Source organism: Lepisosteus platostomus, chromosome 2 (assembly GCF_059453375.1).
Source record: "Lepisosteus platostomus isolate fLepPlt1 chromosome 2, fLepPlt1.hap1, whole genome shotgun sequence".
NCBI lineage: Eukaryota > Metazoa > Chordata > Actinopteri > Semionotiformes > Lepisosteidae > Lepisosteus > Lepisosteus platostomus.
In genome coordinates this window covers 12,711,709-12,739,392 of record NC_142612.1, presented here as the reverse complement: position 1 = coordinate 12,739,392, position 27,684 = coordinate 12,711,709, and the positions used below count along the sequence as shown (strand labels likewise).

The window sequence follows — 27,684 nt, the reverse complement described above, 5'->3', positions numbered from 1 at the left end:
TTTAGTTTTCACCAGCAGTGAAAGTAATAACTATAGTTCAAAAATGCAGAAGTAACACAGGTTGCACAAGTCTGGGCAGGAACCATGAAGCTATGTTTTTCTCCACTCATATTTTTCGTGACAGTTAAAAATAAGAACTAACACAAAGTAAGAGTTAGCATTTTCCAAAATTTAATGAAAAAAGTTTTCTGTAAAAAAAAAATGGTCAACTGTGAAAATTCTGACCTCCTTGTAGTCCGATCGTTTAGTGTAAAACAGTTCTGTAGGTTTTGCTTACAAAGTAAACACTTCATAATAATTAATGCATTTATACTGTTACAGTGTCTTTAACCATCGGCTGCAAGAAACAGTCCAACTCACAACCAGCTTTACCCAACATGTTAATGGGAACACGTACAACATTTGCATGAACGTAAAAAAAACATTGCTTTTCTTACACAGTGTAAATTAAAAAACCCCAGTATGCTTCATTTGAGGTGATGTTACCAGTAAGAACTGCAAATATACACCACTTTGGCAGAAAACTACCAAATCTCAATCTGTTTGTGACAATCCTTCTTTGTTAGTTTCTTCAGTTCCGAGTTCACAATTTACCAGCAGAGTAAACTGAATTTCAAGTGAATCTACAACAGTAAATAGAGAGTTCCTGAATTTTTGAAAGGGAAAAAAAGATATCCATACAGTACAAAAGAGAACAGTACAAAATAAGACCACTGAGAGCCTTGCATTCACAGTGAAGCTGATTTTCACTCCTGTTCATTTGAGGCCATCTTTAAACTGAGAGGCCATTTGCCTACACAGGACCTTTAGTTTGTAGTGACCCTGAACAAACATTTTATCCAAGCCTTGCACATGCTTGTCCAAAGACAGAGATTTAGAGCTAGAAATAACAAAACCCAAAAAAACATATTTCTCATTTTCCACTGGAGGGTAGCAAAACAACAAAAACTGCAGAAAACAAGAAGTTATGACCGTCATTTCCCGTCAGACTGATAAATGGTCAAGTTGGCTTTTGCCAGTTCAAAACCGATGAATTGTGCAACTGCACACAAGTTAAAATCCGCTTTGTTCAGTAGTATCACTAACCTGGCCTGTGATTTGGTTCATCTAGTGCCGATTCCTAGAAACAAACGTGTTCAAGCCTACTGGGACATGACATCTCACCTAGTTCCTGACCCCATCACCTGAAGAAAATTACACAGAACAGCACCAGACCAGCCTGCTTTACAGCTGGAAACCCCTGGCTGGTAGAGGGGCATCTGTAATTAGTCAAGTCTCTGTGGCAGGCAGCACCGTTCATTGGCAAACACACAACCTGTAAAAAGATAGAGAATCTGAGGAACCCTGAGGCAATTCATCTGACACTCCTGTGACCCAGTTAATAATGGTTTGAAGGGATGAGGACATGCCAGTTCCTTCATGCTTGAGAACCCAGAATTACAAAGGTTTGTTCAGAACATCCCTTCAACCCCTGATTAAAAACAACGCCCACAAAATCCCCCATTTAATCTCAAACCTGCATACATTAAGCGCATGTAATATAACTAATGGACTACTTCAAATCCAAGCTAGGGACTATGTATATCTCCCACAAAAGTTCATACTTCTTATTGTGCTTTGGTCTTCATTGCTCTACCCAGACGGAAGAATCAGCACCCCACCTTCTTGTCACCTAAAACCGGTTACTTCTGTAGAGACTTTAACAGACGAAACAAGTGTTTAACAAATGGAGACAACTGACAAATAAAGTACGACTGAGCCAGACTGCACTTAGACGAACAACACTGATGGAGATGGAGTGTGCCAGTCATAAAGTTTGTTACTGGACATAATAATAACAACAAGTGCTGGAAACTGTAGTGTGCAGGACTACACACACATGGCACGTCTGAAGTAGGAAACCATACTCCATAGGTTCACTGTCCTGGCCACCTCACAAGGATAGTACACTACTTAGTATCAATCTTTTTTGACCTTTTAGTCTCAAGCAGCTAAAGCTGAAGAATACAAAAGCGAACAGTTTCATGCAGGGGACCACTGGAAGGTAAGAGAGCAATCGTTTACAGCGGTCAGAAAGGAGAGAGATGTCTCTTGCAGAACAGTGGTTCCAGCCCTGCTTCTCAGACCGTACAAGTCAGCAGCTTTTCAACTGAGAAAAGGGTTAAACTGGGACAGTTTGAGCAATTAAGGTTTAAGGCCCCAGTTTAACCTTCCTCCACAGGTCTGAAGCAGTAAGCGATTTTAAAGACACACAGAGAACCCCCTGGGTTATCACGAGGACTGGAGTTGTCAGCTCCTGTCGTCGAAGAATGCCATGAAAACTGATTAGACAGGTTCCTCTGCCTAGAAAAAATCTTGAAATAAAAAAATAAAGACGTACTCCCATCTTTTAAACATATCTACAGTAATGGAGAAAAAACATCACAGCCTTTCAAAAATACTTTTTTTTTTACAGTTCAGTTTCCCATCTGTTACGTCAGCTCTCGCATGAAGAGATGAAGGTGGGCAGTACTGTATATGCAGCCATTGCACTATACTGCACATAAAACAATTCTCTCTAGGAGATACTTCACATAAGTATTCTCTTTCCAAACTTGTGGACACTGGAAAAACTGGAATTGTTCACACAGAAATGCACCTTTTGCTTTGATAGGAGGAAAACCGCATGCCAGAGCTATAAGGATTAGACTGGGAAGGACAAAACAGGGATCTATGACAAGCTTTATGAATGCTTTCAGATACTTCTGGCATGTTTTTGTCAAGTAGTAGTTTTTTTTTTGCAAAACCCCTTTTACTTGTTTGCATTTTAAACAATCATATGAACATGTGGATCCAGGTTTTTTTTTTCCCAAAAAGGGGGGGTTTTCAGGTGAGGGTGCAATCCCAATAGCCGCAAGTTACTATTTACAGCCGCTACAAAAGGTTTCTTCCCCCTGTGATATTTACAAAGGCGGAGAAGCAGACAGCTCTTCCCCTCGCGATAAAGAAGCCATCTGGGAGATGAAAAATGTTTTGGTGTTTTTATTAAATACAAATGAAATACTGCCGCCCCCCTTGTGCACAAAGAAAGTGAATAAGCAAGGCAAAATAAGGGAACATTTCAGCCCGCACTCCGCCGGCTGCGAGCCCCCAGAAAGCAGAACCACTCGCTCATAACCCACCTGACAGAAGACACACCAGGACAAGTCTACCAGTGTGTCTGTTTAGAAGGGCGAGTGACTGACTTGCTTATGTGTTACACTGGGGGGGGGGAACGGATCCCTGTGTTCACTACCAACGCAAAAAAGGCTCAACTCCATACTTCAAAAGTCAAACGGCCCGCTGGCCCATGTCCCTGGCAGACATCTTTCCCCAGCGCGAGACGTGTAGGCAGAGGGAGCCTGGCACTTGTGACGATCTCCGGGAAGGAAGCAGCAGCGAACGTAGGCAGTGTGTGGAGATTTACGATGCTGGCATGCCCTCCGCGGCCCCTCCGGCATCACCTCTGCACCGAGGCCCGGCAGCCCGAAGACAGTTTGCTGCGGCTGCTGCCTCTGCTACAGTCCCGGCCCGGGCTGCCCGCCTCCGAGCCGCCGCCCTGCAGGCGCGGGCGCTTGCGCTTGCCCTCGGCCTCGGGCTCCGAGTCGCTGAGCTCCAGGTCGGGGCAGTAGCCGTCGTTCTCCTGGTAGGGCTGTCCGCTACCGGCCTGCCTCTCGGGGGCCGGCTTGGTCCAGGGGCGCTCTTTGGTGGAGGTTTTCCTGGAGGGCTTGTCCGAGCCCCGCGCGTCCTCGGTCGTCCGTACCAGGCTGTCGGTGGCTTCCTTGAAGGACCGGCCGAAGTGCTCCATGGCGGCCTTCCGGAAGTTGCCGGGGCGACCCTCGTTGCCTGAGAAAGGGGCGGGGGATCCGTGGTCGGGGGGCGTCTGGCAGGAGGTGTCTCGCTGGGTCACGGCCTTCTCCATAAACCCGTTCGACTTGGTGGGCCGGACCCTCTCCTGCTCCAGTTTATTGTTCCCGTTAGGCGAATGCCCGTGAAGCGCAGCGTGAAGCGCCAGTGGTTTGCCCGAGGGCCTGGCGGGGAGCGGAGAGACGCTGCCCGCGGCCCCCTCCCCCCGCGAGTGTCCGGAGCCGGCCAGCAGGCCGTTGGGGTGGTCCTCCCTTCGGGGCCGGTGGTGGTGGTGGTGGTGGTGATGGTGGTGGTGGTGGTGGTGCTGCTGGGCCTTGTTTTTGTCCCCGCTTCTCAACGCCCCCTGGACGGCTCCACCGCCACTCTTATCATAAAGATTCCCGCTGTTATCCGGGCACAGGGGCCCGTTCCCTGCCTTGGAGCTACTTTTGCCGTTTCCCAAGGCCATTTTGGGCATCTTGAGCTTCAGCGTTATCCTTGGCGGGGGCCTGAACAGCACGCTCTCCAGCGGACACGACAGAGGAAGGCCTTCCAGAGAGACAAAAAGAAAAACCGGAACATTCCGTTACCGGCAACATCTTTATTTCAAAGGGATAACTAGAAAACACAACTATTTTTAAGGGGAAATGGAAAATAAAAGCAATGTAACTGTAGCAACTGTAACAAGCTAAACAATAAAACAAGTGGCTACCTGAAGACCACACATTGTGAAGAACAGAAATTGCAACGTCTACACCTGGGTCTTTACAATTTTTAAAATCAGTTTTAAGATAATAAGATAAGGATGATTCTTATAGACTCGGCCAAAAAGCCTACTCTTAGCACTGGCTGTTACCATGGCAGTGGTTTTGCTGCCAAAATGATGTAATGCAACCTGACCAGATTACAGAGGCCTACCTTCAAGGAAGGAGAATGCTGAGGGGCTGACACCTGGACAGTTTGTCACGATCATGCTTAGGCTCCCTCTAGCCTACTCCAATGAATTTGCCTAAACCAGTCTCAGGATAGAAATGTATTTCTAGCATAGTCGCTATTTTAGGCTTCATATTTTAAGTGTTTTGGTAGATGCACATTGTGTAGAGAAAACAAAACTCAATCTTCTCAAATCAAAACCCTCAGACGAAGAGCTTGATTCCTTGAAGAGGTGTCTATATGATGTGACAACCATTCAATCAAAGATTTACTATGGTCTCAAGTACAATAACAGTCCTGAGACAGATCTGCGCACAGACACCTTATTTCTCAACCTTCGGACTGTGACAGACTCAGTTACCTGCGGACAGCTCCTGGTTGATGAGCTGCACTTGAAGATTGAAGATCTGCTCTTGTGCTTTGCTCTGGGACAGTTTCAGTTTCTCTCGTCTGCTCACCATGTAGCACAGATTCCTCACCTGCGTTCACACACAATCGAATGAAAACAACAGCACTTCCACTTCTATGGCGATCTCAACTCCCGAGTTCGAAAAGTTAAACGTTCTGCCATTGCTGCGCCACACTAAGCAGAAACATCTTCCTGCTGCCAGAGGTCTCCAGCCCTGGTCCTGGCTAACCCCAATCCAGTGAGTTTTCTCAATCTCCCTGCCTCGCCCGTTCTTTCAAAGGTTAAGAATGCTTACAACTTACAAATCAATCAAGCAACGAATCTGTTCAACTCTGAGAACTCTGAGCACCGGGTCTCTGCGTTTTTATCCCATACGATGTCTAAGCTGCTTGATTAACGAGGTCACCAATTTAACCGATCAGGATGAAATCGTCTCGGGTCTTCGGTAATTAATGATTAAAGCGAAGTGCATGAAATGGTGCTGGACAGGGGCTCTCGAGGAGCAGGGCTGCTAGTACTTTCCTACAGAGAACAGAAGAGCACTACTCCGACGATGGATGGGAACCGAGCTCGGCGACGGGGCCGATCTCCGGCAGCTTTCGGCCTACCCTCTCCAGGTCCTGGCGCAGGTGCATGAACATCCTCATGCGGGAGTGGATGCTGTCCTCCTTGGGCTGCAGCAGCATGTTCTCCTCCTCCTCCTTGGGCGGCAGCAGGGCCTTGTTGAAGTTGGTCTTGCGCTTCAGCTTCCAGTACTGGAAGACGAAGTCCAGGACGCGGGCGGGCAGGCAGAGGTCCTGGGCCAGCTCCTCGGGCTGCACCAGGGTGTAGAACTCCTCCTCCAGTTCCTGCAGCTTCTGGGCCCGCAGCCCCACCTTCTCCGTCTCCGTTGGGCTCTTGTGGCGGGCCGGGCTGTGGCCGGGCTCTCCGGCACTGGGCTTGCTGTGCTTCAGGCAGTAGGACTTGAACTTCACCTCGTCGCCCTCGTCCAGGATGGTCTTCATCTCCAGGCTGTGTTCGAAGGCGCAGGTGACGTGGAAGGCGACGATGCAGCTCTTCACGGAGCACTGCGAGGGGACAAGAGCCGGGGCTCAGCACAGACGGCACCACCCCCATCCCCACCACGCCTCACCGTCAACCTCCGAGGCACATTCGCAGGGCACTCTTGTAGAGCAAGCGACAAGCTCTCAAAACTCATTCCATAGTCACAATCATAATAAAACTCATCTGTTCCTACTTTCATGTATAACAACCCCAACATAATCTCAAAAGGTTTGTAATGAAAAACTTGTAATCTTATGCCTGTTCTTTCTGTGTAACTCAGTGGTTCCTCGATTCACTGATGGCCTCGCATTTGTAAAAAGGTGTTTATGTTTCGATGCTTCTTTTGTTAACAAAATAATGTCCTTGTAATTCTGACATGATGCCTAGACTGCAGGCAGCTACAAACCACGTTTTTGAGAACAGAAAGGAGAGACGGGAAAGCTATCCAGCTGCCGGAGAAGGGGGCTTGTGTGGGAATGAGAATTGTGCCTTCTGTTATCTGGCTACGAAGGGAGCTCTGCCAGGGGAAATAGGCAGAGAAAGGAAAAGGAGAGAAAAGCCTTTTCTTCCTCTCATGCTGCTGCATGGTGCCTTAACTCCAGCTCAAATAAAGGCCTGATGATCGCCTCACCTCTGTAGCCTGGACTCCGATTCTTTTCCCGGGTCTGCTGAAGAGGGGTTACCCTCACCCTCTTGCCTTCAACCATGATCACAAAAACCTTTTCCAAACCATCTCTAGTTACAATTAAAAAGTAATATAATCTGGCACCAAATACTACATGTGTGTGACTTACCTACCTGTATACAAATCAATTATCCAGCTGTATAAATGTATGTTTCTTAGGAAAAGTTACTGGAATTGATATTTAATGCCCATTTCTATTTCCTTGCATATACAAATGCCAGACTCAAAGATACCAAAGCTGTTGTGACCCGTCGATGATGCATCTCTCCGTTAACACATTGTACATGTCCTGCTATTGCACTTAGATTTGAGAACCCAAGGCCTCACGTGAGCTCTCACAGGAGACTAACTGTTAAAGTATTCTTGAGCCCTGCTTCATCTAGTGACTGGGACTTTCCCAGGCTTTACAGAGTCCCCCCCCCCCGGCCGGTGTCGCACCTGGATACAAGCGCCAGTTTTCAGTTTACAGAGACTGCAGACCAGGGCCCAGCGGCTCGGCGGGATGTGGGACACCTTGGTGATGGGCTCCATCCTCTCTGGACACGCGATGCTCACCTGAAACGAGCACACGAGCAGGGAGCTGCCGTATTACACGCTGAAAAAAAAAACACGAAACGCCCGTCTTCCCCAAGGAAAACCCCAGCTTCGCGTCTTTTTTTTGCGCCGTTTCTACGAAAGGAACGACAATCTCTTCCTGTTTCAACAAGCTTACTCAGCCATTTTGCTAAAGCCGACTCCCTGGTTTCCTTTAAGAAACAGGTCAGAGTTGAATGGACACTCCTTGCTTATAACCGCTCTTATATTCTAAAAAAACTGAGGAGCACACACGAACAATGGGTTAATATTGTGAATAAAATCTATATCATGGAAAAGATAACGTTTTATCTCAGGTGACAGGCAGAGAGGTTTAACAAATACTGGGAAACATAGATTCATTTTATCTCCCCAATGAGACCCGATTTCAGTTTACGAGAGAGTATACAGGAATATTTCTGTGGACTATTTTGTCATTTGGCCAGCAGCCATATCACCCTGCAACTCACAACTGGCAACCCACTGAAGCTAAGCAGGTGTGAGCCTGGTCAGTACCTGGATGGGAGACCTCCTGGGAAAAACTAAGGTTGCTGCTGGAAGAGGTGTTAGTGGGGCCAGCGGGGGGCGCTCACCCTGCGGTCCATGTGGGTCCTAATGCCCCAGTATAGTGACGGGGACACTATACTGTAAACAGGCGCCGTCCTTCGGATGAGACGTAAAACCGAGGTCCTGACTCTCTGTGGTCATTAAAAATCCCAGGGCGCTTCTCGAAAAGAGTAGGGGTGTAACCCCGGTGTCCTGGCCAAATTTCCAATTGGCCCTTACTAATCATGGCCTCCTAATAATCCCCCTCTATGAATTGGCTACATTACTCTGCTCTCCTCCCCACTGATAGCTGATGTGTGGTGAGCGTTCTGGCGCACTATGGCTGCCGTCGCATCATCCAGGTGGATGCTGCACATTGGTGGTGGTGGAGGGGAGTCCCCATTACCTGTAAAGCGCTTTGAGTGGAGTGTCCAGAAAAGCGCTATATAAGTGTAAGCAATTATTATTATTATTATTATTATTTGTTGCGTTTTGCATAAAAACAATTGTAGTTTCTTGTATAACCCCCCCATATCTGCTGGCATACTGTAAAATAGTTTATTTTTATATGTATGTATAAAGATCATGTAACAAAAAAGAAAGATGAAGGCAAACGTTTATTTTTAGCTATTCGTTCCGTCTGTAAATCTTCTCATCGCTACATAAAAAGCTTAAAAAAAAAACAGGAGCACCCAGCCTGTTTTATAACTAATAGATAATTGATCCAAGATCCTCTTTCAGCTGTTTCTTTAAGGAAATCAGGGTATCTGCTTCGACAACATGGCTGGGCAGCTTCTTCCAAGCTTCCTCTCTGTCTTTCTTTCTGTTCTTACTCTTGCTGGAGAGTTCTCTTCTTGGTCAAATCTAGTTCTATGAAACCAGCGCCACGCCGAGCTGCCCTCTTTCGGGCCCAGAGCCCGGCGGCGGACGCCGGAGTCAAGCCGGGCCTCACCTCGGGGATCCACAGGGCGCAGCTGACGTGGGCCCACTTGGTCCCGGCCCGCGTGGCCTTCATGGCGCCGCCGCTCTTGGGACACAGCAGACACTGCGGGTGGATCCCCAGGGCGCAGGTCCTGCACAGCCAGCTGCCCTCCGGCACCTTCAGGATGCCATAGCAGGCCTGCGGGGGGGTAACGACAGCGGGGAGGGGGGGGTTAGAGAGGGGGGGGTGGGGGTGGGACAGCGCCTCACACTGGCCTGCACGTGCAATAACAACCGCCCCGCCATTCTTCACTCACAAACCCTCAAGGACGTTTGAAAGGTTTTCTGCAGAGCTCACAGGACCTCAATAATCATAGCGGAAATCTCGGGTTAAAAAGAAAAAAAAACACTGGCTTCAGAAAACAGCTGGCTGGGCATCTGTTAAACTGGACATGACTCAACTGGCAAACTGTATCAGTAGCAGCAGGCAGTATTAGCACGGAACAGCTTTTGACGGTACTTTTGATAATCCTTACAGGAGCATCACAAAACCCAAACGCCTGTGTGCTGCATCTGCCCACTAGATGGCGCTATAAGACCGAGCAGAAACAGGCACAGGCTCTCGATGCGGGAAGGCAAATTTGTTTTTTTAAATACTTGCATTTAGCAAATGTTCAGGTTTCAGTGGACCCCTCAAAATCAGACGTTAAAAGAAAAAACAGCCACTCTGCCTTAAGGGGACCTGAAACAAGGCAGAACACCAAAATGACTTAAATGGCAGTTTAACTGCAGATCCGTGTCTAATGAGCACTAATTTCCATACACATAATTCAGAGATGTACATTTAACATCTTTTGCATTCAGTTGACACCTGTGACTAGGTGTTTCAAAGAGGCTGGTGAAGCCGACATGAGCACGCTTAGCCCCGATATCTAACTGGGTCGTTTGCCTCCCATCAGCCCCAGATTATTCTACATGTCCTTCACAAATAGAAGTCTAGCACGAGACTGGAACTGCCCTTCGGATGCACGCCTGTACGTGCTTCTCATTTATACATCCCAGCGGTGGGCGGAGGGGGACAGGAGCCGGGGAAGCCCACCCCCCTCTCCCCCCCGGGGCGACTCGCCTGGTGGACGCAGATGTTGCACTTGTCGCAGAAGACCATGTCGTTGCCCTCCTCGCTGTAGGGGGAGCGGCACACGTCGCAGATGACGTCCTCGTCGTACTCGATGCCCAGCCCCTCCTCCGTCTCGATGGCGTGGTTCATGTTGTCGTGGCACTGCCGCTCCAGGGCCTCCATGGCCCGCTCCATGGTCAGCTCGTCCAGCGAGCCCTCCCCTGCAGGACGGACACGTTCAAGCCTGACCGCTGAGCGTTTCTTGGGGGGTATCCCGAAGGGCTAGCAAACAGCGGCCCCCACTGGCGGAATCCAGGCCTCGTCCCCAGCCACAGCTCGTTTTCAGCACAACACACCGTATTCTCCTTTACACAGAGCGTTGGGGAGTGTGTGTCTCACCCCCTCCACTGAGAATTTACACTACTCCCAGCGGAGAGACGCCTGCGTGTCCCCAGGCGTAACAGTGACAGACTCGGGAAATCTTTCATCCCCTCCGCCATCTCACTCTCACTGTGAAGTAACTCTCTTATCTCCTGAAACACTGCGGTACTGTACACCTGCTTTTGTTGTATTGTTGTGTTGGACTCTGTCGTAAAATATTAAGGGATAATAATTGATTTCATTGTGAAGGATGGCCCCACTACTTCCTTCCTTTAGTCTCGGCAGGAGATGGCGGGTTTCTAAAATAAACCATGGGTGACAGCAAGTTTCGTCTGAAAATAAGTCCATAGAATGTGCTTAAATAGCTCCAATGTGGCAAGCTACTGCTCTGTCTGCGCAGTGGGTGATGGCTCTGAAAGTTTCCCCTGTTAAACTGACAAGCGATGAGGAACTAGAACTGAAAAGCAAACGCAGCTGTGTGCTGGGTATAGGTTAAAACATGAACCTAAACAATGGAGGCACCCTCTTCCTGTACATCAGAAAAGCCATTTCACAGGGGAAGAACTACCAAATATCTCCATACAAATGATCTATCTCTGCTTTCTCTCTAGTATGATGCCATGTTGAATTCACTTGCAGTAGCACACATGAATCTATAGAAATAATTCTTCATATTTTACACTGGAATAACTTGACTAAATCATAGGAGTTATCTGTGGACTACCTGCAGTTATGGTGTGCAGATGAGGTTGGGAATTGGAAGATGGTATAGGGCACCAAATTCAAATAAAAACATTTCAAAGAAGTCCTTTGTCCTCTCTGCAATAACACTATTCAATGAATGTAGGTAAAGGTAGTCCCCACACTAGCTATTATTATATATTATATTATGACATACTGTTGTGATTTTATGTGACTTATGTTTTGCTTGTGTGTTTTCCACTTCCATGGGAGAAGCCAAAGACAAATTTCCACAGCACTAGAACATAAAAAGAGCCAAAAAAAGGCTATCAGCTCACATGTAATTTATAGTCTATGCTAAAAGCATGGCTATTAAGAAATGTTGCCGCAGGGTCTTAAAAGACAAAGAGAGAAAGGGGAAAGCGTCTCAGCACAGCTCCCCGTCATACCCATATCCTCCAGCTCAGCGTTCAGCTCCTGCAGCCAGAACAGGTCCATGTCATCCAGGTCGTAGCGGCACATGCACTCGGCCAGCTCCAGGATGCTGGTGTAGCCAGGCTCGGCGGGCTCCTGGCTGGAGCACTGCACGTACTTCCGCGGGCGGGCATACAGGGTCTCCTTGGGCTTCTCCGCGATGATCCTGCAGGCAGAGAACGGCGCGGATTAACGGCGCGCCCACCTCCGCGGGGGGAGCCCCTGGACCGCGCCAAGAAACCGCCAACACCGCCCCTTCTTTACCGCTGTGGTATCATGAGAGGTTACACGGATACAAAAAAACACACATCTCTTAACAAAAACGGCCTGTTATTCGGGGAGGATTGCAGTTCTGGATGCGGTCTTACTGTAGGGTAAACACTTCAATGAGGGGGAAAGGTTTTCTTTTTAGCAATATGCGGCGATTTAACTTGGCCTTGTGTAAGAACTGCTAGTTGTTGCTTAAGAAAAACACTATGACTCCTCATCCACGGAAATCACTGTAGAAGAACAGTGATGTATTGGGCACAAATAAAGGGAAATGCCCACAATGCCTTTGGTATGGTTCTGAACTCTACACGTGGGAGCGGTACAGTTATGTGTCTTTCAGTGTTATCGCTGGAGCAGGCGTCAAAGCCCCGGGACCGAGTCGGGGGGCCGAGAGGTTTGGGTGTTGGCCTGTCGGCGCGGGGGACCTGCCTGACGGATGGCGTGGGGATGGTGTCTGGGCTGGCAGGCACCTGCACCCCCTTCTCCCACTCCTGCTTCCAGGTGTCGGCCAGCTGGTAGTAATCCTCGGGCTTGATGTGGTGCGAGTCGGGCAGCTTCATGGCACTGATCAGGTCTTTTCGGAATACCTATGGGGACAGCGACACTCCTCAGCACACTGTGGGGCCCAGACCGCAGCCACCTCTTCAGGGTCTAGTGCTTACAAGGTAAAGCCCCTACCTACCACACATGCAGGTTTGCCACCTGGCTAGGAAACATTGCCAGGATTTAGAAAAGCTGTGCATCACAGGCGAAGACAAACGAGAAAATCCAGGGAGTTACCAGCTGAACTTTTACTGAGGTCTTACAGACCAGATCTGGGCGCGGTAATCGAATAAGTTTTCCAGAGCAGGAAAATCTCAGATGAGCTGCATGTCCCGGCCTTGTCAGTAATGCTTTCTTATATAATACGCAACCCCTAACTAAAATTTTCATTTCCAAAAAAGAATAATTAGTTATTATCTGCGTTTTAATCTCTTCCATTCCTTTGCCTTCCTTTCACACCCTACTTGGAGAGCACAGCCTGTGGGCCAATCCAGTATTTGAACCAGTACTGCTCCAGGTTCCCTGCAGCACTCCATTGAAAACACAGGCCAAAGACACGCGTTTGCTAGCTGTACAGCAATGCCGGCTCTTACCTCAGCTGGTTTCTTTGGCTCTGCAATGGGGGTACCAGGTTTCCCCCCATATTTGTTGGAAGAGCAGAAGGAGGTTGATGGGCCTGGGGATTAAAGAGGATTACGTTACTACTGAAACGGACAGTCGTCAGTTCAGGAAATGCTACTGTATTAAAACAGCAGCAATAATGGCCTTGAAAACCTACAGAAATGCCATTTCATAAATCTAGGCAATAAAACCTGCCCACGAAGTTGTATCTTCTTAGCCCCTAATGGCCAGTCAAGACTTGAAAGTCTTACCAGTAAAAGAGGTCTGAGCTCCGAATCTGAGCTGCTGTGCTGCAAAGTCAAAAGTCAAAAGACACCAGAGTGCAGAACTGAGGTGGACACTGGGCAGAGTTCACCCTTCCAGACAACACTGTGAATTGTGACGCACTACAAAAGTACTATTTATCTACTGCTGAATCTCTGCCACATTCACACTCTGCAATGTTTGAAATGCATGAATGAAAAGAAATGCTCTTTCTTTTAATGCGAGTTCCACATCATATAAAAATCATTTTTTTAACTGTACTTGAGTAATTATTCATCTCCTTAAAAATATATATATAAAAAACTATCATTTTCTGAACTAAATAAAACAATATGTACACAACTCAATTATTTGACAACCGAATGACTCCAGAATATTCAACACAGGGGCATTCTTCTATGGTCCAGTGTCTATAAATATTGCTGTATAACAATGAAAACTTGTTACCGAACAAAGAAAGCACTCCTACAAAATATGACCACTTCTTACTTTTTTTCACACAAAGAAAGAAATTCAATCATATAGGATGAAGGAGTAGACCTATATTCAGCTAACTTCAGATAATGCAAAAATCCAGTAATTCTTTCACTGTTCTGTGAAACGATCAGATCCATGAACTAATTGTGTCTGTAATCATTCTGATGAATAAACACTATGTTCAAAAAGGAATTCACTTAAAATGAAGATTTAAACGATAAAAAAAAATAAAATTATTTTTAATTAACAAAAACCTGAATAGTGTGCCTTATTTGTGTGTCACTGCGACTAAAAGGCTCTATCAACTGCAGAGTGAATATGACAAAGCACAGAGTGCTCTCTCTCTCATAAATTAAAGTGCACTAATTCAAAATCTTTAAAGGCAAAAAAAAGGATTCCATTCATACTGCTGAGTTGTCCTACTTAGGGAACGGTTTACAAGCAACCGTTGCCAAGATCTCGCACAGGAGTTTGAAAAACACAGAGAGACAAGTGGACAGACTGGCAGAAACAGGTATAGACATCTTTTCTCCCATCAGTCTCCAACATCAGCGACGCACTTGCTCTCTTAACCTCTTAGTCCTCTTATACAAAAAAGGAGAATGACATGTTTTAACAGAGGGACTTTCCTGACAACTGGAACTTCAAATCTAAATTTCATTCTTAAATACGCAGTGCAGATTAAAGATATAAAATAAAGTAAACGCCAAAGGGTTTTGTTTAGCCTAATCCAGCGTTTGTTCACTACACTTTTAGAGCTTTTAACTTTAAACAGGCTTCAAGAAAACCTAAATCTTAACTGCTGCCTGGGCCTCTAAACGTGTACACTGCAGCATAAAACTGATCCCGAGGACTGGGCGTTGTGATATCTGTCTTTCCCCATCTGTAAACCCATAAAAGTTTAGCGCTCTGGTTAAGAAATGTTCGTACATGTGGCTGGGGTGATGCGTTCAATCACAGGAGGGGAAACTAACCCTTAACAATTGAGAATCTTGGAGTGTACTGATGAACTGCACAAAGTGTAGATTTCATTGCTGAAATCCATCTATTCCAAGTTAATATCCGTCGATCCCAAAGCATATTAAATCCACTGTACATAATGTACATGTACTGTACACACAATTTAGATGTTCTAAAGCAAAGCGCACCTGTGGTAACTTTTATTTCGGTTCCACGTGCGATCTTGGGTACATTTCGAAATCTGTTCAGCTGACAGAAACGAACATCTTTTTTGGTCACTGTTTAATAGGCCATGAGACTGACCTAAGCATTTCAGTCATCTGAACTGCAGGGGGTAGCACTGCCAATAGAGACGAAGGACACGCATGAATGGACCTGCACCGTCCATCCGCCCCTTGTTTGCTATATATATACCCCATCGGTGTGGATTGGCCAATTATTTTTAAGACTTGGCCTGCTGGCAGTAACTCCAACACCCACACTGGAGAGAATGAGACACGCAGACATGTTCCATCTGCATAGCCACTCGCCATTGAAATGTTAGCTCCACAACGCTTGACAGGAGAGATCGCGCCGATTGGAGGAATGGCCCCGCCCCCCCTGGCAACTCACAAGCGTTGTTTGCTGCAAACCAAAGAGGTCCCTGCGCCACTAATCCCAGTCTAACTATCCCCTTGCTTGGGAAATTCCAGTCAGTCAGCTAGTTACGTGACCCAGGCGTGAACCAGGGATGTCTGGTTCGTACAGCTCATCTGCACCCTGAGGCAAATGCCTTCACTAGCTGAACCGCGTGTCCTCTCCTCTTAAAGGCAGAATGCGTCTGCCAGTACAAAATGGGTTCACAACTTACTTTGACAGTAACAACAAAAAAATAATCCCCATTTCTGCTGGCACACATCTCAAAAAGAGAATGCTACGTACTATTTGGCAGAAAGAAACTTACACCATAAAAATACATGCATTTCAATCCTGCTCGGTGGGCCAGCTGCTCATTTTTAAGCCCAGCATGTTATTAACCGTTGCTCTACAAACCACAGAAAGGAAGAGTGCAACATCCTGGTAAGAAATAAATCCTATAAGCTCCTCGACATATATGCCATGAGCAATGTTTAGGGGCAAAAGCAAAATAAAACTCAGCATGAAAACAAAGTGTGTTATTGCATTATTTTTCAACTACTACTTACTGGCAACAGAGGGCAAAAACCATATTTTGGATAAACAGCACTTAAAATTCCTCTTTAATTGGATGCAGTAGATAGTACAACATAAACCAAAATGAGCATGTGGAATAAGCAGAAGGTAGCAATTGAACCTCAAGGAACTTGCCTCTTCTCTCAGTTTAAGACGAACACAAAAACCCTCTGCTTGGATTTATCTTCCTCATTGTGAGAAGCCCACGGCTTCCATTGGGAATTACAGAAATCAGGGGCAACAACGACTCTCTGTGAATTAGGAATGCCGGCTACTACAGGAAAGTCACCAATAAATATTTGGCGATTTACAGATTGTAAGAACGCATGTTTCGACTCCGCCCTCAGCAAGCGGGACAAAAATCAAGTGAGCGGCGCGGACTCGGGCGACAGCACGGCAGCGTCCGAGAGAAACACTTACTTTCATTGTCGGAACTGTCACTGCTGCTGGAAGGCCTGTGGCTTTTCATCCTGACGCGTCCTGCGGAGAGGAGAGAGCTGACGTCCTGCAACATTTCTCACAGAAGGCTGGAGACAGGCTCGAGGCATCATGAAGACATACTTGCTGTATCTTTGTTCTCTTCCCTCCCCCCCATGATTCACTTTTCTTAATCTGGCTGTGATGTTTGCTCAAGGAGACATTGCCCCTCGCCAAAGAGCGCAGACTCCCCTCCTCGGTGTGTGGCCCCTGCTTGTCTTTTTATTGTTTGCCAGCAGCTGCATTACGCTGTCAGCCTGGCCAGTACCTGGATGGGAGACCTCCTGGGAAAGCTAAGGTTGCTGCTGGAAGTGGTGTTAGTGAGACCAGTAGGGGGCGCTCACCCTGCGGTCTGTGTGGGTCCTAATGGCCAAGTATAGTGACGGGGACACTATACTGTAAAAAGGCGCCGTCCTTCAGCTGCGACGTAAAACCAAGGTCCTGACTCGCCGTGGTAATTAAAAATCCCGGGGCGTTTCTTGAAAAGAGTGTTACTCTGGTATCCTGGACTATTTTCCCCCTGGCCTTTACCAATCATGGCCTCCTAACAATCCCCATCTATAAATTGGCTTCATCACTCTGTTCTCCTCCCCACTGATAGCTGGGAAAGGCGAGTGTACTGGAGCACTAATGCTGTCGTTGCATCATCCAGATGAGGCTACACTGTAAAGTGCTTTGAGTGGAGGCTCCAGAAAAGCACTATATATGTGTAAGAAATTATTACTATAAATTTTGTATTTTAAACTTGCACCTCATACGCTGATGTTTCTGCCAAGTGAGGATTTTGGCTTGAAAAGCCTCCTTTTGTCTGGAATCCTATAATGGCAGTTTTGCATTTTCACAATTTCTTTGTGGAACCCAGGCTCTTAGACGAATGAAGGTTCGGTTTTCCCCACATCAGTCAGAGGTAAAATAGTCATCATGGAACATACTCGCTCAGAGTGGAAGACCCAGCTGGAATCGTGCAGCCCACCATATCACAGGAGACGTGCTAGAGAGCCAGGTTTTTCTCCATATAATCCCTCATAAACAAAAAGACAGTTGCACAAGACTGTCAACCCCAGAATTGTTGCAGCTGAGCTGCTGCGACCAATTTAAACAGCACAAGATGGAGCTGGTTAATAAGAGTCTGCAAGCAAGGAAATACCCCTCCACACACACCCAGCTCATCCTGAGGAGGTAGTTATAAAATGACTGCAAGCAGGTGGGCAGCTGCGTCAGCATGCATAGGCTGCAAAGGAACAAGTAATAGGTTTATTCCGCGCTGAAAAAAAGAAAGAAAACACAACGTTTCGGCCGTGGAGCAGGTGTGAGCTCACATCTGAAAACGTTGTGTTTTCTTTCTTCTTTTTTTCAGCACGGAATAAACCTATTACTTGTTCTGTTATAAAATGAGACCGTGTTCAAGATACTCACCATAAATCCCAAGTTGAAGAGCATACTACTGTATTCTCCTGTTGCGCTGGTAATGGCCACCACACATCCCTGAAAGAAGAAAAAATTAGAGATTGCAAAAGCTTGGACTCTTCACCAAATGGTCATCAGCTCAACGGAAGCAGAAAGCTAATGGTGTTACATGAAGGACAGCAGTTTCTCGCATTTCATTGGCTTTTCTTTGTTTTTTATGAAACATTTACGCACTGACAAGTAACAGTTAAGTGGAAGGTTCTCTTACAAATCCTTTATTTTTTATTCCTTTGAGAAATTTAGCCTGAATGGACCAGATAATTATGTTATTGAGATTTTGGAGCAGAAAACAAAAAAGAGTGGCTCTCCAGGTCAATGACCTGTGACCCGAACAAATTTCCGTTTTGTCATGTCAGGTTATCATCTTCGGAGAGGGGGAAAAAAAGCCCTTTGGCAAAGAACAGCAGCACTGATAATAAATCCGCATGCCTGCATTTCAGCAAGATCTTCCCAGCAAATACTCGTCTTCTATCAGCTGCTGCGAAAGCAGTGTTCTCTGTGCCATGAATCGATACAGCAGGTGTCACGGTAAAGACTAACTCCTGGGGAAGTAGTTCAAGTAGGCAGCTGCGTCAGCATGCGTAGGCTGCAAAGGAACAGGTAAAGGTTTATTCCATGCTGAAAAGAGAAGAAAGGAAACAATGTTCCGGCACCACCACACCCGAAGAAGGCTCCAGAGCCGAAAAGTGGCGTTTCCTTTCTTCTCTTTTCAGCGTGGAATAAACCTTTACTTGTTTCTAACCCCTGAGGAAGGCAGCCCCACTTTCCAGAAAGACGTCCGAGATGGCAGGAGCTAAACGGCTCTTCTTGAAGAGAGCATGGAGCCTGAAAGTAAGACGTCCAGCCGGACTTGAAGAAGAGACGCCGGGACAGAGGGACAGAGCCAAGACTGATACCGGAGTGGAGATGTAAAATCAGAGAGGCCAGAGGGGCTGACGTGATGAGTCATCTGCTGTGCTCCCATTTACTGTACCTCCCGCACAAACTCAAAAACTCAGCGGCCTGTCTGGCACTCATAAGGACAAAGAGCTAATCAACTACCATGTCCCAAAGAAACAATGACCTGCTGCCATCTTTTAGAAGCAATCAAATCCTTCCATAATGTGACACATTCATTTTTAAAGTCTCATTTCCCCCAAACCGACAGCTAGCTATCCATCACATCAAACAGCATTAAGAAACAACAACTGCTAATTTAACAGTGCTTAAAAGTCTGAACCCCTGTTCAGGCACAAAAGAGTTCAGCTTTGAATGAAAAGTGGGTCCTTTTTCAGTGCAAAGCTGCACAAAAATGCTAATGAAAAATAGCCTGTTAACACACCACTGTAAAACAAAATTCACAGTCCAAGAAGCGAGTAGCTAATTTGTGTCACTGAGGTCTTGTGATGGGGGATCTCCAAACTCCAAATGTTAAAAGTCTGCTCAATTAGCGGCTCTGATTACTGCCCACTCCTGCTGTGAATTTCAATGAGGGACTATAGAGAGGACGTTCCAATTGGCTGTATCCCCAGGCACGAGACAACAGCGACACTAAGGCACACAGTCCAGTTCCCACAGGCTGCTCCTCCAGCTAGGAGCAAAAGAACCAGGAGTGGAGATTTAAAATAAATTGTTTTTTTACTCAAATCAGATTCTTTCTCATTGAAATGGGCTTTTTTGGGGGATTCCCCCTCCCCAAAAAAACAAAAAAAAGTAACAGAACAGACGTCTTAAGCAGGAGTACTAAAAATAAAAACGTGAAACAAAATGTTGCACTGAGCATTGGACTATAGTTTGGGCCAGAAATACCGATGACAGTGCAGTATTATTATAATGTTATACATTTATATCTGTCTTGAGATTTTATCCAACGTAACTTACACTGGCACCCATTTATAAAGCTTGCTACTAGACTGGGGCAATTCCAGTGAAGTACCTTGTTCAGAGATACAACAGCAGTGTCCCATCTGGGATTCGAACCCACAACCTTCCAGTTACAAGTCCAGACCTTTGAGCCGTACTGACCTACAGTATATACGGTATCACAGAGACAGTTACGTGCAGAGAAAAAGAAAACCTGGATATGCCAACCAGCCAACTTCACCTGCTGAGAGAAATCTGTTGGAAAACATCTAACAGCCACCGGGTTATCTCAAACAGCGAAAGTCACCAGAGCACAATGCGCAGAAACTAGAGCGCTTGGAGTACTACGGTGCTCTAGATGAGATGTACTTGCGATTCTGCTTCAGACCCGTCAGGATGCACAATGGTCAGAAATCAAATGGTGTGCAAAGGCCCACTGCTCACTGCTCAAAGGGGATAAAGGAAAAATGGCAGTTTTGCACAGACACAAGAGCGGTCAGCCTCATCCTCATGAGGCCACTCGGAACTGGGGATTTGACAGACTGGCTGACCTGGGCTTATGGGCTTGACACCAGCACAGGCAGAACTGATTGGAAGAAGGTCAACAGCTTGTGCATCACAGGAAATGAGTCAGCAGGACTCACGGGGTAGGTGACACGAGGAGTTTTTCCGACAGGGCTGCTCTTGCAACACAGTAGGGCTCGGACAGCATTACCTCACCCTCCGAAGAGGCGTCACAATGAGGGCGTGGGGATAGAGGCACACCGCAAGGTCACCGGTGGGGTTCATGCTGGCCAGGGATCTGCCAAAACAAGCCGACCCCCTCCCGAGACGCCCATCTCAGCAGGCGGTGTGGGGGTGAATTGTGATCCCACTTGAGCAACAGGTTGAGAAACAAGAGCATTTCTGCCACCACACAGCCCCTGGGCAAGTGTATACACGCACTGCCAGTCACCACATCTCTGCAAGAGAGCCCCAGATGTGGTCAGGAGCAGCCAGATGCAGATCTCCTACAGGCACCACGTGACCCAACACACACACAGGAAGTGGCTTTGTGGACATCTTGCATTTGAGACGTTAGAAAACACAAAAAAGGAAAGTAGCCCTCTGGCTCACAATTAAAACTATGTGCAAACGGTGTCTGAAAAAAGGCCTGTGAAATGTAAAAATCAGAGAATTCACAAATTCCAAAACCATTTAGTATTTACACAGAGCTTCTCTGAGTAAGCAGTGAGGACACTCAAGTACTGCTCCTTCACTGACAAGTCTTTGAGAATACTGAATTGAGGTAATAGGTCCTGACCCATATGTCTCCGTGTTAAAAATTAAACACAGGGCATGCTGTTCTGCAGTATGTTTAATGCAGTGGGTTTTCCTGCCATTGTCTGAAAGTGTGATTTAATCAGTGTGATTTAAACCTGTTCTAGGCTGGGTTCGGACAGTTAAGCAGATACTTGGTCAAGCCGTGGGGAAAGAGCAGTTTTACACTCGGTCTCTTGTTATCGAGGAGTAAAGGAAACACCCCTGCATGTTACAGTTCAGGCCTCTGTGCTGGCCAGATTCGGCATTCCTGGCTGGGCTCTGATAAGCTATTGCCTACCCTGTCACCACGACCTGCTAGCAGAGCTCTCATGGTGCACAATCATACGCACTCTTGCTTACCAGGTACAAGAAAAAATGAATAAAAACAAAATCGGTTTTCTCATGACCTGATACTTCGCAACTGCAAATAGCTACACTGCATTTCACTCACTTCTGAAAACAATTGTATTCCAAAGAGGGCAGCACAAGCAGACAGCAAAGGAACAGGTAAAGGTTTATTCCATGCTGAAAAGAGAATAAAAGAAACACAACGTTTGTGGAGCCTTCTTCAGGTGTGAGAAAGAGAGGAAAGTCAGCAGCTGATAAAGCAACCCAATCTGTTTTCTGATTTACTCAACATGGGGACGCGGGAGGGCCAGAGCCTATCCCAGCAAGCAGCAGGCACAGACAGGATAAGAAAAGAGACACAATGTTTCGGCCGTGTAGCCTTCTTCAGGTGTGTGAACTGTCAGCCGAAATGTGTCTCTTTTCTTTTGCTTTCAGCCTGGAATAAACCTCTACTTGTTCCTTCACAGCCTACATATGCTGATGCAGTTACCTACTTGAACTTGCTTTTCCTTGATTTGCAAAAGCTACAAAGGCTTGACGTCTCTTTGGACAGCAGTCAAAAGTTTAACACCGAGGCGGGGGGGGGCATCTGTCCTGTCACAGCCTACTTTTCCTCCTACAAATCACTCTGGAAAAAGGTGGAGAACAATATCCTTGAAGCACAATAACAAGTCACTCACTTTTCTGGTGAAAAGCGCTGCCTTCAGTTACACTACCCCAAAAAAAACCCACGTCTGTTCAAATAACCGAATATCTGTCACGGGACCAGTCTGAGCAGGGCGAGAGAAGCTGCCCTTTCCCAGCTGTTCTCAAACAAAAGAGGCCCGTATCTGCCTTTCATGAAGGCTCCTGATGACCTGCAACACGGATGACAGGAAGAGAAAGACAAAGAAACTAGACAGGGAAACTGCTGACTACGCAGTACAGTACTGTCAATAACAATAAAGGACCTTAAAGATATGTTCACATGGCCTCATCCTGAACCTGCAGGCTTTTGTTTGTGCTCCTCTCTGCCTGCTCCATGTCTCAGGGCAGACGCTTGTCTTCACAAGATGAAGGAGGCAGATTGGCCTCAGGATGGGCTTTATTAGAAACCTTGCGCGGCTCAAGGCCCATTAAAACTGCACCCCGACTGCAGGAAATGAAAACACTTGGGATTGCACCACGTTCACCAAATATGCAGAAGCCAAGCAAGGACCTGATAACACAAGCTAAGAAATCCAGGCCGGTAACGAGACCCGACAAGACTTAAAAGCAGCAGAGCAACCAGTAGTTACCAATCAAATGGACAGAAACAGCGCAAATGGAAAACAGCCGCAGACGGATAGCCCAGAGGTCAAAAGCACTCAGGGTCTAGTTTGAGATTCAATTTACTGACAGCATAACCACGCAGCCATGATGCTCATAGGGTTAAGAAATCCAGAGCACATGTACTGATCAGATATTTCACAAGTTGAGATGCAGGCAGAATCCACAGGCAAAGACAAGAGGTTCTGAGAACAGCTATTGCAAGTCTTCAATGGCAAGAGAAAAAAAAATAAAGCACACCTTCCTTTGTCTGTCTACAGCTTTAGTCACAGACGTAGTGGTGTGCTCTCCCTCACCTTGCCTGTAAGGCTGCTCTGGTTTGTTCAAATGGCAGAGACCGCACATGATACCAAAACAAGCAAGTCTTTCTTCTTTGATGGGAGTTGTTTGCTGCAGCTGTATGCAGTTACCAATGGAGGTCTGCTAACACAGGCCCTTTTTCATCTCCAAACAAATCACTTTATCTTCAACACAGGCTGAAGTACTTAAAACTGGGGAAAGGCAAATGAAAAGTATATTTGAGTTCCACCTTCTGCAAACTAGCCTCAAACACTGAAGCCTTTTTACTGTGAAGCCCCCTGTAAGAAACCTAACAGACCCCCATGAGACAAAGACAATATATACATTCCTAAATAATCAGCAGATCCTAGGAGCACAAGGATGAAGGGAATCTTTTGATCTTTTGTCACCTCTGCTGGTGCTCATTTAGGGAATCCCATTTTGTTTTCCACTTCAACATGTAGGAGATCCGTTTTTTTTAAGGTTGGATTTGGGGTGGTTTAACTCCTACAGAGACCTGTCCACAAGGTTTTATCAATTAAATTCTGCACGTTCCAACCTTTAGCTCCACCGATGCTCTGCTCCAGAGACAGCTGTTTTTATGATAGGTGTGGTTTCAACAAAACAGGAGGCATCATCAAACAGTTGCAAAGTACCATTGAAACAAAAATCACAGGGAATAACCCATAGAATAGCAAGACCTTGGCTAGATGCCACAGAGGTCTCCCTGTTAATCGTTCCTCATTGATAATCTGGGCCAGTAAAGCTGGTTCTGCCATCAGTAACAAAACACATTTAAGGTTGGAACGTGCAGAATTTAATTGATAAAACCTTGTGGATAGGTCTCTGTAGGAGTTAAACCATCCCAAATCCAACCTTAAAAAAACGGATCTCCTACATGTTGAAGTGCAACTGTTTGATGGTCTGTGAATTATCACGATACTGATTAGGCAATGAGGAAAATATAACATTTCCTACTTGTCAAGAGCAAGGTGTCAACTACTGAACAGCACAGCAATTTGCAGGGTTCTTAAATAGTGGTGCTGTGCCTCAGAGGGTGTTGCTTAGAGAGCAGGGCAGAAACTACACAACTGGGTCTCAGTTAAGAAAGAGACTACCCTTTTACTGGAAAGAAAAAAAAAACAACACAAAAAAACGAAAAGCAAGTATAACTTGTAACACTAGCCTAAATAAGAGAATGGTTCTCATTGACAGTGGACTGGAATATGATCCTGCACTTCTAGTCACATGGCTGACTAACCAGGAAAAATAAGACACACTCCTACTGTGAGCACACAGTAGGCCTCCTAAGAGAGAGATAAAAACAACATGCAGATTTGAGAGGAATCAGTAACTACCCAGCTCAATTCTCAAGGCAAGAGCGACTTTAGAGAGCCACTACTTTAAAACTAGGAAGACGCTCCGTGTAAGAATCCTTCTTTTTTTGCCCACAATATTTATGAAGTCGCAACCCTGGACATAACATGATAGTTTTGTTTACCACCATGTCGCAGTGGACACGCGAGCCAAGAAAAAAAAATTAAAACGACCACGTTATTGTGAATAACAAGCCCCGATTCCTTGAGGGTTTTTCTAAATGGAGAATTGTTAAGTATTTCTGCGTTAGACCCACCAGAATTTTGGGGAATCGTTGTGTATCGTAAGGTGTTCCAAGTTTTGGCTGACGGCTACAAACCATGCCACCGCACACGGGAAAAGAGGAAGTCCATGCAGGTTCCTCTGGCCCGCCCACCTTTGGCACCAACAGCGCGCCACTGACCGGAGGATCCCGCCCACTGCTGGCTCACGACATGACAATGCCTGAACCACCGAACCCAACTCGCGCTCAGCCGAACCGCTCAGAGGAGGCCCAGAGATTTCTTGAGTCCAGGTTGCAACATATTCCGAGAAGGAAAAAACAAACTGATCACCAAAAAGCAAATCATTGATATTTTCACTAAAAAGGGGGCGTTAAACGGTTATATCTGTGAGCTGTATCCAGAAACTTCAAAAAAGTACATATAACACAGTAAACCTCAACACTTAATAATAATAATAATAATAATAATAATAATTGCTTACACTTATATAGCGCTTTTCTGGACACTCCACTCAAAGCGCTTTACAGGTAATGGGGACTCCCCTCCACCACCACCAATGTGCAGCATCCACCTGGATGATGCGACGGCAGCCATAGTGCGCCAGAACGCTCACCACACATCAGCTATCAGTGGGGAGGAGAGCAGAGTAATGTAGCCAATTCATAGAAGGGGATTATTAGGAGGCCATGATTGGTAAGGGCCAATTGGAAATTTGGCCAGGACACCGGGGTTACACCCCTACTCTTTTCGAGAAGCGCCCTGGGATTTTTAATGACCACAGAGAGTCAGGACCTCGGTTTTACGTCTCATCCGAAGGACGGATGTGTACTAAGACGCTTAAGATGAAACTGTGACATATTAAGACTCGTTACCTAAATAGAAATTGGCCACGCTGTCTCAATTTAGTACACTTCGTCACATTTTTCTAGTGGTGCTTTTTTAACAGCAGCAGCCCAGTTACACCAGCCACCTTGAAGAACCGGTCCCTTATTGCAGCGCTGTGCCAGTGCAGGACATTTGCTGTAATTATCGTTGAAAGGACTCAAGCCTGGTTAAATCTAAATGTCAATTCTCCCAACAGTCAGTAATTAGAAGTCCAACACTGGATGGTGGAATGTAATTGGGTAAACAAGAATATTTTGACAGAAAGCTACTGTCATATATTGTTGATCTGCAAGGTGTGTGTGTGTGTCAGCTCAGCTTTGATTTAAACTTGTCCCATAACTGAAACCTAGTGTCTCCCCCTTTTCTTTTTCAATATCATGTTTTATACTTATCAATTATATTTCATCATATTTTCTATATCAATGCATACATATCTAAAGAAAACAAATTATGTAAAAGAGATTTATGACAAAAGGTAAAGGCCCCCAAGACTGTGTTTGTGAATGTTGCACCTGAACTAAATGAAATCCTGTCTGTCTCCGTCTCCTATGGGTTCAAAACTAGGAACTGGTGCTGTACCCCTGTGCAGACTACCTCACTCAAGAGTGCTTCAGGAAAAAAGCACAGCTGTGAAAACAGGTACAAATGTAAATCTCTCTAGATAAAAGCATCAGCCTAATTAATTAAATCCCACGTGGGAATGTAAGTCAATATCATAACTGTTGGCTTACATGAAGGTTTGTAGGCAGCGCACAGGAAGCCAAAGTTATTTTGCTTTCCAAAACAAACGGATGAAAGTTGTACAACTCTGGCTGAAACCTGACCCTTTTACTCGAGCAATCCTTCCTGGCTCAAGGACTCGACAGCACAACCCCACCAGAGATCTGCGCCCCATAAATGTCAAATCATGAGCCCAGAACGCTAACGACAATGCTGCAAGAGGGCCGGAAACTGATCCGAGAATTAAACACCATGCCTCGATAGTGCTTCAATTCACACCTCTCAGAAAACATGTGGCCTACTAGCAATGCAGCTTGATTGACATCAACTGTCATTACAAGTTACAGCACGACTTTTTGCTTCTCCGTAGATGACCTATGGAGGGGAAAAAATATATATATATACCATCCAAAACTTGCCCGGACACGTTCAGAGAATCACAACAGACCAAGAGCTTCGCACACCAAATTAGAGAAACCAGTTCGCAGGCGACACAGGGATGCTGGTCAAGGCGAATCGTGATAACCATGTCTCTGACAAAGGGTTAATGACACAAAAAAAAACTTTTAGTGGTTTAGTGAGGAATCTAGCCAAAACATACCACAAGTGTGTCGGAAGGAACTCGTTTTGAGTTGGTGACCATTTGCGCTCCGCTGCTGCACAACCTATTTCTGTCCCCACAACGAGTTACCATCCCCGCTCATTATATATAGAGGCTAAATTTCGCTCGGCTTGTGTAACCCAAGTGCGGTGGCGGGTTTAAAGTGACCGCCTGCCAGTTCGGAACACGTAACAGCAAACCCTAAGCAACAAAAAAAAAAAGGAAATGAAAGAAGGAGTCGGTGTCCTGGCCCACCCATTTACAAAACGCTTCGTTTCCTCCCCGGCAATCGAGTGGCCTTGGCGCCAAACGCCAGTCTCGCTGCATGCTCGGGAGTACAACACACAACCGAGCGAAAAGCAAACAAGGGCGCCACCACCGCCGCACCAGAGAAATCGGCACTTCCTCAAGCACACTCCACAACATCACCGTCTACCGACCTCGCAGCCCCCTCGGATCCAAAGCGGGACATCCGCCGGGCTCACCCGGCGCCGTCCTATCGCTCGCCTGCTGGGCGCCGCACTCCACTTTTCCCGAAGGACAAGAGCGAAAGGCCATGCCGACTGAGGGGAAAGCAGGCCCCTGCGTGCAGAAAGCTCAGCGGGGCCAGTCAGCCTTGGCACACACCGCACTGAGAAGACACGGGCAGCATTGTTCCTGCAGCGCGGTGCTTACCTTTTCCCTCCCGGCGTGAGCGATGGGGGCTTGGGGTCCGTCTTCCCCCCGTCGTACTGCCTTCTCCCTCAACACTGACCCGACCCAGGGCTCAATCGCGCTGTTTTCTCTCCTTTTTTTCCCCCCTTTCATTCCACTCTCTCCATTCCCAGCCCTGCAATCTCCCTTCCACTCAGCAGCACAACAGCTCTATTGTACTATCAGCACTACCGCTGGGTCTTAGAC

The 27,684-nt window shown here is 46.5% G+C and overlaps 1 protein-coding gene across 2 annotated transcripts; it reads right to left on the bottom strand.

Moving 5' to 3' along the window:
• Positions 1–154: 154 nt before the first annotated feature.
• Positions 155–27,684, bottom strand: jade3 (jade family PHD finger 3). Of its 2 annotated transcripts, none has more exons than XM_088598646.1 (12): positions 27,460–27,684; positions 17,848–17,916; positions 16,375–16,434; positions 13,035–13,117; positions 12,328–12,485; positions 11,604–11,794; positions 10,102–10,313; positions 9,007–9,174; positions 7,374–7,490; positions 5,815–6,273; positions 5,159–5,276; positions 155–4,413 (listed from the first exon to the last, which is right to left on the bottom strand). In XM_088598646.1, exons 3-12 carry the CDS (start codon positions 16,421–16,423, stop codon positions 3,479–3,481), a joined length of 2,490 nt encoding a protein of 829 aa, XP_088454772.1. In that variant the 5' UTR covers positions 16,424–16,434; positions 17,848–17,916; positions 27,460–27,684; the 3' UTR covers positions 155–3,478. The 2 variants fall into 2 exon arrangements, with proteins under 2 accessions (XP_088454772.1, XP_088454781.1); XM_088598655.1 differs by lacking the exon at positions 27,460–27,684 and adding an exon at positions 26,785–27,407.

Coding starts and splice junctions, on each gene's coding strand:
- jade3 (XM_088598646.1), bottom strand. CDS start 16,423: ATGAAAAGCCACAGGCCTTCCAGCAGCAGTGACAGTTCCGACAATGAA. Junction 13,118..16,374: donor TGACAGTTCCGACAATGAAA/GTAAGTGTTTCT, acceptor TTTAATCCCCAG/GCCCATCAACCTCCTTCTGC. Junction 4,414..5,158: donor CAACCAGGAGCTGTCCGCAG/GTAACTGAGTCT, acceptor TCTCTCTGGAAG/GCCTTCCTCTGTCGTGTCCG.